Source organism: Toxorhynchites rutilus, chromosome 1, assembly GCF_029784135.1.
Source record: "Toxorhynchites rutilus septentrionalis strain SRP chromosome 1, ASM2978413v1, whole genome shotgun sequence".
NCBI classification, from domain to species: Eukaryota; Metazoa; Arthropoda; class Insecta; order Diptera; family Culicidae; genus Toxorhynchites; species Toxorhynchites rutilus.
Window position 1 is genome coordinate 183,673,745 of NC_073744.1, and position 15,228 is coordinate 183,688,972.

Consider the following 15,228-nt stretch of genomic DNA (forward strand, 5'->3'; position numbering starts at 1 on the left):
TGATTGTCCTTATACCCTTAGTTTTTCCTTTTCCTTTTCCTTTTCCTTTGTGAGAGATCGGATCCCTTCTTAAGAATAAGATGAAATGTAAATACATATTAGATATAAGATAGGTTTAAGAATTGAGTGTGATGAGTGTGATTGAGTGTGTGAGTGTGATCATTGTCAACATATCCTCATATCCCCTCCTTTCCCTGAAGGAAAGACCGCGAGTAATCGGTTTCCTATATTATTAACATTAGAATTAAGGAAAAATGTATATACACTAGTAACAATACAGTAAGGAGTTCGGCTCCTTTAAACCTATGTAACTGAGCCTGTAAAAATAAAAACGATTTAAATATAAAAAAAAACTAGAATACCTCCTTAATCTAAAACGATAACGACCGCAAATCGGAGGAGACTGAGTTGTCCAACATATACAGCATAGCGTAATAATTGAATGAAAATATCCATTTATATAATTTTTCTCTCCTATTTTTTTTCTCAGTACTTTCGCACGCTCAACACACGCGTGTCGGTTGTATATATAGAGACGTGGCAGGGCCAGAATCAGGCGCAGATCGACGGCGGCAAGGATATTAGTAAAGCAATATCTAATTTTAATGATTATACATCTAGGAATTTATATAAAATAGATAAGGATACGACGCAATTGTTGACGTAAGTAATTTCCCCCCGATAACGGTAACACAATATTGATTTTGCGCGCTTTTCTTCCCGATCCCCGAACAAAAAAAATCATCCAGGGGTGAAACGTTTGCCGGCGGCGAAGCGGGCATGTCCGTGCCGGAGACCGTTTGCACCCCGAAGGCCGTTGGCATTAGTGTAGATATCAATACGTACGAGCCGCATCTGCTCGCCGGAACGATGGCGCACATGATCGGACACAACATCGGCATGGGCCACGACGATAACCGTGAGTATTTTTTTTTCTTTAAATTTTATCCCTGTTTTGTTCCGCTTCCCATCGTGTTTCTTCCCATGCGAAGCAGTCCATAAATCGTCCCGAAGAAGCTGACTGAGAAACTCCATTGTTCACCTAAATCTTCCCGGCCACAAGACGAGCACAATAGCCCCGTAATTCAATTCCTCTTATGGCTTCCTTTCAACATCGTATCTAGTTTAAATAACGCCCATTTGCGGATCCTTCGTGTGTGTGTGTGTGTGTGTGCGCTCCCGGATTCACACGTTCGTACAAAGCCAATAAAAAGCTCCACCACAGCTCTTCTGTTCTGGCTCTTCCTCGAGTGTGAAGCATTTCCACTCCTCCCACTCCCCCTCAAAACCAATGCCCACACAGTGAATGCGGATCAGTGGCCAACAATGGCGTATGTGTGTCTGTATGATCCCAGCATACCATCCGCCACCCGAGAATCGAATTTCACACCCCAAAACGAATTGTTTATTCGTCGACCCTCGCCGCACACATCTGCGAGAGACGTGATGCGGACGCACAGATCTGTTGTGGCTCACAGAAGAGAAGGGGGAGGGGTGTGATCATGTTTCGAATAAAAACTATAGAATAGACGACTGGACCACTTTGGAGCGCTATTTTGAAACCGGGACAGTCAATGCCATTGACACTAGCGGCAAAGGCCTTTCACAGTATGTATTCGGTCGTGTGTGATTGTCCATTGAAACAGAAGAGAGAGCGAGGACGCGATAGAAAAAAAAACAGGATAAATAAATGCAAAAATCCACATTAGCGTGTTTGAGATTGGAATTGGCCATCCCCCGCCGCAGAAGAAGACCGATTGATCCAGGACGTTATTGAAACGCAAATGGTTTCCCGCTTTTATTGCTAGCAATTTCCCGCTCCCACCCACACACACACCATCCCATTCATTAATTCCGGCTATGGCCACCGACGCTAAAGGATTTGGTTTTGAACCGTTTTTTCACTCTCTTCTACTTCTTTCCGAAAAACAGGTGACGAGTGCATTTGCCGCGACTGGCACGGCTGTATAATGTCCCAGTCAATTGTCGGTTTGGAGAACGTCCAGCCGTATAAATTCTCCGAATGCAGTCGATTGGATTATATCGATGCACTGCGGATCGGACACGGTCTCTGTTTATTGAATAAACCGAACGAGGTAAGTTGGATGGCCAGAAGTGGTTCCCGATACACCGGGGTAAGGGTAAGGGAAAGCAAATGGTGACTCGTTGGTGTGAGTATATATGGGTTCAACAGTATGCTTTATCGGGTCATACGGGTTTGCGGGAGATAGGGCGGACAGTCAATATAGAAATAAAGACAGAAGCCCCACCGAAGGTTCACTGGGGTCGAAATGAATTACGGATTTTCATCAGCACATCGCCGAGCTTCGAGCCATTGATCTGAACGAAAAGGGATTTTTTCAAAGATTCGTTAATAGCGTCATCTGTTGATAAACGGCGAATTTTCATTAATTACTTCCATTTGTTTTATTGTGACTTTAGGTCGCTGCGCTCACATTTTCAACAAATCATCCAAATCTAGTTGGGGGCTGTCCACATACCACGTGGACAGAAAAAGCACGGTTTTAGACTCCTCCCTTCCCCTCCGTGGACAAGCGTGGACGTTTCATACCCCTACCCCCCTTTGTCCACGTGGACATTTTTCCTTTTATAATCAAAATAATTAAGGAAAGAACTGATTTGCACCTAAATTCCATTTTTTTCCTGTCTGGAAGGTCGGAAGATAATTAATTTTCTTGGATGTTTTTTCGAATGTTACGAATAAAGTGAAGAGCTCGGGTATTTTAGTTATTGTTTAAGGTATATTTGTAGATGTATTTTTCATTTTTTAAGTGCACGAATAATGATTATTACGCTGTTGACAGCTGGATGCGTAGATGCTGTCTGAAAATTGGTACCTTGCTGGTGGTATCGGTTCCGAAGCAACGGGGTGTCGGGGTGTCGAAACATTAGGACAATACCTAAAGCGTCACATAGGGGTTTTTAAAAATTCGAAAAATTGCCGAAATGGCGGCCATTTTTATTATAAATTAATTTGTTTTTATAAAAAATCGCTGTTAGGAGCTCATAAAAAATCGAAAAAAAGAGATCAAAAAATCAAAAAACGGCTATGTAACGCTTTAGATAATTAAAAAAATTTCAGCCAAATCGGTCGAATAGATGCTAAGATATTGATACCACCAGTTGAAAAACCACGGTATCCCTTGATATCCCTATATCCCTTGAGGTGAGGTCATACATTTGGCTGTAACTTTCCAACGAAATCAAATATCTAAAAGGGGCATAAGCTTCCCAAAAATGCAAAAAAACAACAAAAATTCGATTTTTTCGATTTTCCAGACCAGGGTCCCCCCTTAGGTTGTTTATATTTCAAATTTCACTAGTTGTACCCTGTACCAGTTGTGGCCCATTGTTTTTGTATGGTAGAGAAATGGGTAGAATAACAAAGCACATGCTTCATATGAGGTTAATGTTGAAATACTTGTGAGTATATGATATTTTTTTGTTTTTCCATTATAATTATCCATTATCCATTATATATATATATATTTATTTATTTATTTATTTATATAAAGGCTACAGTGTAAGGAAAAATCCTTTTAAATTACTGCAACGCGCGAGTATTTAACGTATCCTGTTCTGAATGCAAACTAACAATTTATCTCATAATTAAATTTACTACTCAGTCGTGCTAATTCCTCCCGTTGAACCACTCAATGCTGTCTTCGCGGAAACCGTTAAGCGAAACATTATTTTTAATATCGCTAGGAAGCCGATTCCAAAATGCCATTCCCCTTACAAAAAAAAAAGTATTACCATAATGGGACGTGCTGTGGATCGGTAAAACATAATTCCGTACACGATCACTTCTAAAAGGTACAAGTTTTTCGTGTAAATATGTTGGTATCGTAGAATTAATTATTTCGTGTAATAAAAGACATGTTCTGAGCTTGAAAAATTCATAGAAAGGACAACCAAGTAATCGCTGTTGAAGATGTGTTACTCTAGAAAAGCGTGTTGGATATATAAAGGCTATCTGGTTTTGCTAACACGGAAACACGCAATTTACAGTTGACCAGACGAGGAACAATTCGCATCTGAATATAAACTACACAGCTTCAAAGATTGATCTTCAGCTTTACTAATTGTAATTGCCAATCGCCAATCGAATAAAAATAAATGGATAAATGGAAACGGTTTTCTCAACACTTGCAAAAAAAATACGTTGATATCACATAGACGATAATAATCCAATCAACTTGATTAATTTGCTTCCATTTGATTCATATGTAATTCCAGTAGAACATTTTACTACAGAGATGCATTGTTTTGCATTGTTTTATGGCAGAGTTACAGTGTTACTCAAAATTTTAGATGACAAAAATCTTTGCCCACTCCGGAATATGATCGATCACTGCTAATCTCTGGATTTCCGATTCACCTTTACTCGGTAGCGCAATTCAAAATCTTTTCCGCCATAGTTCGGAGGATTTTCAGAGGGTATTAAAAGCGTATTAAGATATTTTATTATTTTTCAAATCCTTATAGACCATTCGGCATTGAGTGTCTAGATGGCTTCCAAAGTGCTCGCGGGGAAGCATTGCATCAGAAAACTCACGATTCATTGATTCCCAACTATGAAATCGAGCTCAAATCTCAACTATGAAAGTTGAACATTTTTTGAGACCAGTTTTTGCATGAAATTGATCCCAATTCAAAAGTACGCTACATAGAACAATTTAATTGAATTCATTTGAAAGATAAGAAAATTTTCCATAATATTATGTTGTAGAACATTTTAAATAGTGAAAGATAACAATAGGAATAACATTGTGGTGTCGAGGAAGGAATTGTAGAAGGATTGGAGAGCTTTAATTTTGTTGATAGAAACAATCAAGTTTATCATCAAAAAATAATAAAACCCTTAAAAAACAAGTTTAAGTATTTTTCCACTTCTAAAAGGCACATTAATCAATCAATTCAAATGTTTTACAACTGCAATCTATGCGAAATTTTCTGAAAAAAATAGAATACTGGGTCAATTGATTCAAGTTTGACGACTAGTGGTGCATGGATCGTTTCAAGCAAATGAAATGTTAATTCCTAGACATTGACGGGATTCCAATACAGGTCGGACTCGATTACATACAGACTCGATTATATACGGACTCGATTATATGTGATTCGATTATATACAATTTTGGACTTGATTGTATACAGTTTGGAAAAAAATATTTTTTTTATATTTCAAATATGACTTATTTCAAGAAGAACTGTAACCTTTCAACGTTAAAATGCAATTTATATGGCTATTACTTGTACAGTGGGGTAAAAATCGTGATTTTTGAAGATTTTGCTTGAATTTTCACCAAGAATAGTTTATACAGTCAACTCTCCCTAACTCGATATCCAAGGGACCATCGAGTTAGGGAGGTATCGAGATACAGAACATTTTTTCATATATTTTTTTTATGCCACAAATTGCAAATATATGATGTTAGGGTAAGTGTCCCAATATTAGGGCTTAAATATATGACCCAATTAGGAATAAACCAATTATGGTACATGGGGTTTACTATAATTGGTACCATTGCGTATACAGGATATTACTATAATTTATTTGTTTTTGTGCATTAGTACATTTACCCTATATGTACTAATGCGCATGTACTATTATACATTCTTTTCTCAAATTTTAATATAAATTTAAAATACATAGGATGTTTGTTTAGTAGGCCAATTTTATTGTAAAATGGAATTGGAAATGGAAAAGGAACTAGGTTAACAAAGAAAATATTAATTATTAATGTAATTCAAACTAAATTGTAACGATCACGCAGGAACTGTTCAATCACAAAGAAATGTTCAAATAGTTTTACGGGAACATTTTCAGTTGATTGCAATATTTCGGACATATTCTTTAGGCTCGATTTAACGTTCGAAGGTGTAATTTCAAAACAATCAGCTGAAACTTCCTAAACCTCCTCTAACTCCATAGGACTACTATTTTCAACGTTTTTTTCAGCTTCTTCAACACTGTCCAGTATATCGGTATCAGTCATTAGATCACAGCAAATCACGTTTTGATCCATTTCGCAATATTCATCAAATGACGATGAACAATCGAATGGTACTGCACTGTCGACAGCAGCAAGCTCACGACGCATTAATTCTGCCAGCGGAATATCATCATCATCATTTATGGAAAATCCGGCTTTCCTGAAGCAATTTTGAACAGTCTCAGATTTAACCTTGTTTATCCAAGAGCGTGAAAGTAATTCAATTGCATCCAATACCGATATATCTGAAGGGTCCTAGAGTATATTTGAATACAGTATGAGTGCTGAATAACATGAATGTAAAAAGGAAAAAAATACCGTTGTATCCTCCATTTCTAGCAGTGTTCGTTTTACTAATTCATGGCGATAGTACTGTTTCAGGTTCTTGATTATGCCCAAGTCCAGCGGCTGAACTACTGAAGTAGAATTTGGTGGAAAAAACTGCAAATTTATCGATTTAAGCTTTGGTTGGAGAGATTTTGGGTGCGCTGTACAATTATCAACGAACATGACCACCTTTGAGGAGAAAGAGATATAAGTATGATACATTCCCATTACACATAATTCCCGAATCAATACCTTTCTATTTTCTTTGGAAAATCTTTCGTCAAGTTGCATAATCCATTTCTCAAAAAGAATAGAGGTCATCCAGGCCTTGGTGTTACTCTCGTATATCACTGGTAATGATTTCTTCTTTTTGAAACACCGTGGGTTTTTACTCTTTCCAATGACCAGCAATGGTAGTTTATCGCTTCCGTCCATGTTGGTTGCACACATGACTGTCAGACGTTGTTTCGAATATTTTCCTCCGTGGCAAGCAAGTTTCTGATCGAAATGCAAATGTTTTGTCTGGCAAACATTTGTAGAAAAGTCCTGTTTCGTCTGCATTGTAGATATCACGTGCATCATACTCGGCGATTATACTGGGTAGGGTTTGCGAAATCCAGTTGTCCGTTACACTGAGATCTACACTGACACTCTCGCCACATAGCTTCCGAAATGTCATCTTTTGCCGTTTTAAAAATTTATTTAGCCATCCAGAACTTCCTTTAAAATTGGGAATTCCCAGTTTCTGGGCAAATTCGCAAGCCTTCTCCCGAAGAATAGAACCTGAGAGAGGTAAATTATTCTCTCTGGCTTGATTGACAAAAATTTCCATTGACCGTTCCAGCTTCTCGTTCCCAACCAACCTTATACGCTTTTTGTCCACATTCAATTTTCCCATCCGATGCCATTTTTCCTTTTGCTTGAATAATGTTGACACCATACTTTGTGCAATACTGAAATCTTTTGCAACTTCAGACACCTTTCGCCCATACTTTTCGACCTGCTCGATGATGCTCAAACGTTGCGCTATGGTTAGCGTTTTAATCGTTCGCTTGAAAGGTTTTCCCTGGTTTTCCATACTTGAAAAAAAAAATCCTTGATAATACGAACACTTCGTCTTCACTTTCAAGAGCAATTGAAATGACAGCTAGAAACGCACAAAAACAAGTACGCGAAAATCAATCGAGTTAGCGAGGTAAAAATCCATGGAAAAAAGAAACAAAGCCCATCGAGTAAGAGAGGCATCGAGTAAGGGAGGTATCGAGTTAGGGAGAGAAGAATGCATGTAAAATCAAAGGTGCCATGAAATTCATCGAGTTAGGGAAAATCTCGAGTTACAGAACATCGAGTAAGGGAGAGTTGACTGTATCGATATTGCAGTCAAATTAAAAAAGTTAGAAGTTGGTTGTCAATAAAAAAATTGTAGGGTGGTTGAAGAGCTTCAATTTAATTGATAGAAACAATCTAGTTCAATATAAATTTTTACGATGAAATTAATAATAAAATATTAAAAATTATTAACTTTTAAGTTTTTCACTTACTTTAAGAAGATGAATCAAAAACCAAATTCAATAAAAAATATTCAAAAAACAAAAAATACATGCGAAAAAAAACGCATAAAAATTTTTTTTTGACTCGATTATATACAGGATTTGATTATATACAGTGAAAAGAAATCAAAAACTGTATATAATCGAGTCCGCGCTGTACTTTGAAAAATTCTAACTTTTCGAGAAAAATGATTTTACACGAAATTCTGCATGGCAAACTATACAGACATTATTATCCTAAGACTAATTGTTCTCGAGAGCTCTATACATGCTCTATAGAAAATTGTATTTGATAAAAAAAAACCATATGTGTAATATCATGGAAACTTCACCATTATGGAATCGTTTATTTTTTGTAGGTTTGAGCTAGGAACGTCTATGTATAGCCCGCAACTATAATAGTTATAGGATCATACAAAATATCTTGGTCGCTCACAGTTTACGCGAGTTATTTTTAGAATATGGATTTCAGTGAAGGATGATATTACAGAAGTTCAATGATATCTGAAGCACTCTCAGGCAGCTGAATTCATTTATTCATAAATACGGAATACTTAAGTTAGGCGGAAAGTTTTAAAATTCTTAAGTATGGAACAGTTTTTATTGATTTTGGAATGTATCGGTGATTATATTAGAAAAAATATTCATTTTTCGTGTCCCCGTGGACATAGCCTATACCCCCTGCCCCCTCTCCGTGGACAAGCGTGGACATTTTCATAAACCCCTACCACCCCCCCCCCTAAAATTGTCCACGTGGTATGTGGACAGCCCCTTGGTGCGGAGTCAACCGAATTTATTTTTCAAGTGCATTTTGCTTGAAAAAAAAATTCTTGCAACTTTTTCCACATGCTGTCAAATGTTTAAATAAATATTATAATTTATGTAATTCGTGGTTTTTACTTGTTTTAATGGAAGTAAAAACATCAAATAATATAGTTCTAGCGTTCAGAATCATAACCATAACATTTTGTGAGAAGTAAAATTGAGTTATGATTAAGTTACGAGGAGTTTAGAAGTAATACTAAAATGCCAGTATCTGCCAAAATGTCAGTTGGGCTTGGGTTGGGTCAGTTGGAATGGTGAAGAAATGTAGGTCGTGATTTTTATTAATTTGATTAATTTTTGTCTTTAATAGCAATACTTTCTCTATGTACTGGATTATTCTAGGAAAAGTAACATTTTTCCTCTTGATCTTTTTTGACATTTCTATAGATTTTTTTTAGACGATCAATTTGACTTTATCAGCATGACCCAGGTATTGGGTAGTTATCTACCAAGGATTTTTTTGGGTGTATTGATTGTGTTCCAAATACAGGTCGGACTCGATTATCCGGAGAATTGATTTTTTTTTCACTCCGGATAATCGAATCATAAAAAACAATTTTCTCTCGGTAAACGTAATAAAGTCTGCTTCATTTAATATTGGAACACAAACAATTGCGTGTAGTTCAGTCATTTATTAACGAATTCATAATTTGTTTTTCATACAAATGTAGCATTTTCTTTACTCTTTCATAAAAAAATAAAAAAAATTATTCATTGCTGTTTCGAAGAAATTCTCGTACTTTTCCCGTAATACGGCACATTAGGCGGCGCACACCCTTTTCATCCACCGTTTTGGCGATTTGATTCCACCAGTTCTTCATTTGAGTCATGTTCCTACCAAGTTTTCCCTTTGCCTTAAGCCTCCGCTTCGTGATTGCCCAGTATTTCTCTATCGGCCGGAACTGGGGGCAGTTTGGGGGGTTGAGGTCCTTCGGTATTACGCTGACCCCGTTCGTTGCGTACCATTCCATAACCGTTTTGCTATAATGGCAGCTTGCGAGGTCCAGCCAAAACATTACTGGACGGTCGTGGGCACGAATAAACGGCAGAATCCGTTTCTGTAGGCACTCTTTTTTTGTAGACTTCTGATGTCATTGTCTTGTCAGTGAGAAAGACTTTGGTTTTCTGTCCACAACTGCATATCCCCTGCCAAATCATGTACTTGCGGGCGAATTTATCCGCAAACACGAACTTAAATTTTGCAGGTACATCCCCCCGAGCCGTCGCCAAATAAAATTTTTGACCTGGGATTTGCCCAAAGTCCGCCTTCACGTAGGTCTCATCGTCCATCAGAATACATCCGTCGAACTTGGTCAGCACTTGGTCGTACAGCTTTCGAGCACGGATTTTGGCCACATTGTTCTGCTTCAGCGTCCGATTTGGCTGTTTGCTGGCTCGGAATGACCTTATTCCTTCCCGGAGACGAATTCGTCACACCGTACTGTGAGCGGCCTGGAACTTATTGGCCAAATCGCGGTCTGAAAGATTGGGATTCCTCTTGACGGCCTTGATGACTTTCCCACGCAGTTTCCGGTCGACAGTTCCACTCCGACGCTTCGAATGCGGCTTCCGAGCCGTCGTCAATGTTTCCTTGTACTGCTTGATAACACCGTATGGTATTTAGGCTGCATTTTAAGCATTTTAAGCTGTTTAGCTAGCTTAGATGCCGACAACAATGGATTTTCAAGAAAACTGTGCACAATTTTATCTCTCCGTTCGGCTTCCATGGCGGTTGTTTACAAAATGCTATCGTTCGGTGTTATGACATAAATACATGGTGAAAGGTAATGAATTTCCCGACACGTGGGTGAAAAAAGTTTCCAAATCCGTCCACTAGGAGCGCCACAATGAGCAAAAGAATTTGTTCCAATATTGAATGAAGCAGACTTTATTATATAATTATGATTTGCACTTATTTGTTAAACGGTTTCATCTGCCTTGTCCCGTTTGTATGTTTGTAACTTTGTAACTTTGTAATTTCGTCTGTAGCGCTATACCACATTAATAGAAATTTAACCCCCTTCTTGTTGACCGATTGATCTGGAATTTGGGACCAATCTTCATCTCTGGTGTCATTATAAACCACATCACAAGATGGCTCCAGATATATATTTTTAACAACCCCATCAATTTGGGTATCAAATGAAAGGGCTTGACTAGTAGAACATAGTTTCTGATGAAAAATACAAATCCAAGATGGCGGTCGCTAAAAAACGGCGACATATTCTCTCAGAACCCCATCAACATGAATTTCAAATGAAAGAGATTGACTAGAAGAACACAGTTATTTGTGAAAAATGCAAATCCAAAATGGCCGTTATCACAAAATGGCGCCATTTATATTTTATTTTCAAAAACTCATCGATATGGGTATCAAATGAAAGTGCTCGACTAAAAGAACATAACAGATCATGAAAAATCCAAATCCAAGATGGCCGCAGTCCCTAAATAACAAATTACTTTTTAACTTGTTTCATTCAGCTTGACCTTGTATGTATGTTTGAATGATTGTAGGGTTGTCCCACATTAATAGAAAATTGATTCCGTTCTTGTTGTCTGATATTATAAAATTGCGTATTCCATGATCTTGAAAAATTCAATTTGGCCTTCGCTAAAAAAGGCTGAATGACTTGACTTGGAGAACACAAAACATAATAAACAACAAAAATTCAAATAGGTCGCCGCTACTAAATGAGCGGCTATATATTTTTTGCAATTCCCTCAATATCGATATCAAATGAAATAATTTGAACAATAGAATACAGTACATCATGACAATATTCCGATCCCATATTGATGAGGTTTTGAAAAAATATATACATGGCGCCATTTTGTGGGGGCGACCATTTTGGATTTGCATTTTTCATAAATAACTGTGTTCTACTAGTCAATCCCTTTCATTTGATATTAATATTGATAGGGTTCTGAAAAAATATGTAGTCCATCATTTTGTAGTGGTCGCCATCTTGGATTTGCAATTTTCATAAATAACTGTATTCTACTAGTTAAGTCCTTTCATTTGATACCCATATTAATTATTCAAAATTTCCGATCAAAAAATTAGAAAAATCAAAAATAAAATACTCCTGATAATGGAGTCTAAAATTATGGATAATCGAATCTGACCTCTACTAGATGTGGGTTATGTCTGTGATATAACCGGTAGGATATGATATAACCGGTAGGACTGCCGTTGGCTTAGGAATCATTGGTTCGAGTGGTAAATTTATTTGAATAAATGGATGAACAAATATTTTCTTTTTTCACTTGAATGTAAAGAAACACGTTGGTTCGATTCTCATTTATACTTGTGAAGCCCAGTGTTTATTTCTCTTCTGATTGAGTTCTGGACAAAGCTTGTTTTGTACAAAATTCTTAGAACGCATTCGCAAGCAAATAGAAACTGATGATCCGTTTTCGTTTCCGTTTTTGTACTAAAGCGGCTTCTGTTCATTCGTCTTTAACCCGGAAAAGGGCCCTTATGTAAAACTTAACGCCTCTCCATGTCTTGAGAAAGACAACGCATTATCGCTCTACGCTCGCCGGCAAACAGTGTTCACTAAACAAACATCAAAAGAAAATTGTTATAATGCATGATTTTGATAGGGAACCGCCTAGCGTTCTGTTTGAATGTATACGTAATCACTTTCTTCTAATTGGATACCATTTCATCATCACGGGAACACCTAGTGAAAGCAAATCCATTCACTCGGGCGCATTCACAAGCGATCATTTTTCCATTACTCCTCCACACAGTGGCAAAATAGAAAATGATAGAGGTTGGCCAGTCAACTCATCATGCGTCATACCTCAACCGTCGTCTAATCGAGACTGAATTGAATTTTCATGAGGGTGGCTATATTTATAGGGATTGCAATAGTATGATTTCGAAGCTGTATTTGAGCTATTGAAACAATTCTTCAGATCAATAATTAGCAATTAAATAGCTCTCCAGCAAGCATAAAATCGTATATCCAGCATATGTACAGCATCATATACCCTGAAAACCAAGGAAACTATTTCCGAGATTTTGTTTGCTTTTTAAGAAGATTCTTGCCTCAAGGGCTCTCTTATGGGTTAAGCCCCCGTCACAATATCCAGTAATTGCAAAAACACTCCAGAATCAGACGGCTTCAGATTGGTCCGTCCGAGTGAAGCTTACAATTACTTTTCGTTTGGGATTTTGTGTTGTTTGTTTTATCTTATTACTAGTGCGTGGCGCCTGATTGCCAACGTTTGGATGGTGCTTCGTTTGATGATTTTCGGATCAATGAATATGACCTAACTTGAACTTAATACTTTAATTCAACTATAAGACCGCTTCGGTTTATCTACATGCCTAATTCTATCCGCTTATATTTGCGTTTCTATTCTTATTCCATCCTTCGCTCTCGCTAAAGGGGTTCAATACAGAAGGGACTTAACTATTTGCTGATTTCTGGCGACGATGTTTAATCTGTATTTTCTGTTTTTATCTCTACGCGCCACTTTTCCTTCTTCGGCCCTTCGCACATTCCATGCGATAAAAGGCCAAGACCTAAGAAAAACAATCATCACCTCTCGAATGGCCCATGCAGCGCTCTCGCCTTGGTTCTTATCTTATTTCCAGCAATAAAATATTATTTGTAATCCTTTGCCTATCGCACTATCGCTTAGCGTTCTGTTTTTTTCCCTGATCCTACTTTCGCATTCGTCATAGTCATGCGCCGTTTGTCTGAAGCTATACAAACAAATCGCAAGAAGGGGAAACAACTTGGTTTCTTCCCGCCGGCTTAATTAGTCCTTTTTATTTGCGATCATTGCGCTTCAAATTTTATTTGTTTTATGTCGGGCCCTGCAATCTGAGCTGGGTCCGTAACATACCCCATATTTTAGGTGGCTCCCAACTAGCACATACTTGCAAAAGTGGAGACGATATACATACATGGCAAATGTTTGCGAATTAGTTTGAAGGAATAGACTACTTATGTATGCATCTAGTACGACTATTATCATACGTATATACGATTTATTACAGATAAATTAAACAACACAAATGGCGGTAAATATTCGCGAGGTTAAAAAACGCCATTTGTACATATGTGTACATTAATGTTTGTAGAAATAAAAAATGTTCATTGACTTTTAAATGGGAGAGGCTTAGTCAGAAATCAAATGAACTTGATCATGTCAGTCGTAAAAAGCTGTATGAAGAAATGCTTCAGACTATTCCTCTCTACGTGCCAACTGCTTGCTAGTTGGAGTGAGAATGAGTATAAGTAATCGCGAATGGCTTATTTATATCCAACAAGTTATAAACGGGTGGGATTAATTTGCAATATCTTCTCAGTTCACAGTGTCCGTGTGATCGAACGCTGCATTTGCAGTTCGAGCGAGCGCTTTATGCACAGGAAGCACAGGCAGGTAGACACAGAAATTCACAAAACAAATAAGTGAGAAAATAGGTATGCTTCAAATTTTTGTTAATTTTAACCATTTATGAATTAGGGAATCGTAATGCATAACATGCGCTCCCGTGGCCGAGTAGTTAGCGTCCCACATTATCATGCCGGGGGTTCGGATTCGATTCCCGTTCTGGCCGGGGGATTTTTCGTCAAAATTTCTTCCGACTTGCACATTGACGACGCGTATTCTAGAGCTTGCCACTCCTGAAAACATTCAAGGCGGGAAGAATGTATAACATATCAAACAATTCTAAGAGAATTTATTATTCGATTGGTATACAAATCGTTGTCCGTTCATCCGTCAATATCCCTTGGCAGCAAAAATAGTTACTAACGTGAACACTATTCCATAAAAAATTTACATGTTTTTTGATCTGTAGGACTATTTAATTCAGATGAAATATTGGAGGCTAATTTTTTTTCAAATTGGGCTATTTTTTCTATTCTAGTCTAATAGAAACATAACAGTCTTATATCAAAGTTCATTCGGGAGATTCAAAGTGGCTAGTGACTAGTGAATAAAAATCCAGTTTATGTAGATTACAAAAATAATAATTACTGATATAAAAAGGTGGAGCAAATAACCCGTACCGGTAGCAAATCGTTATGAGCAAATATTTTCAGAAAAGGAAAACTTGGAAGACGTAGTCTTCCGTCAAAAAATGGTATTTAACAATGGGAAACCGACTCCGGGAACCCTGCATTGGTCACAATCGAAACCGTATAAACAAAAAAAGAAAGATCCAGCAATTCGCTGAGTGGAATAAATAAACTAAATGAATTAAAAAATACATAAACGCCCACGAACGATTCGCCATTCAGACGGAACAACGATTGCTATGAATCCGTTCCCTTTTCTCGCTTGCCCGGGTGCCACTCGATATACGAGTCCGCAAATGTGGACACGGATTGAATTTCCCTCTATCGACCAGTTCGTTCGACCAGTTAGTATTCAATTTACTATCCTAATTAAAATTGATGGCCCCGCACGGGGGCTTTTTAAACTTCTAGCCGGTCGAACGGGCGATGAAATGGGGGTTTCAATCTATTTATCAATCGAAC

At 37.6% G+C, this 15,228-nt stretch overlaps 1 protein-coding gene across 15 annotated transcripts in view; it reads left to right on the plus strand.

Moving 5' to 3' along the window:
* LOC129768776 (disintegrin and metalloproteinase domain-containing protein 11) overlaps positions 1-15,228 on the plus strand; it is a 912,619-nt gene that overhangs the window by 771,824 nt on the left and 125,567 nt on the right. For all 15 annotated transcript variants that reach the window (XM_055770661.1, XM_055770645.1, XM_055770693.1 and 12 more), the window contains exons 10-12: positions 491-663; positions 750-919; positions 1,933-2,096. In XM_055770661.1, the coding sequence (XP_055626636.1) occupies positions 491-663; positions 750-919; positions 1,933-2,096 (507 nt within the window). The remainder of the gene's footprint in view (positions 1-490; positions 664-749; positions 920-1,932; positions 2,097-15,228) is intronic.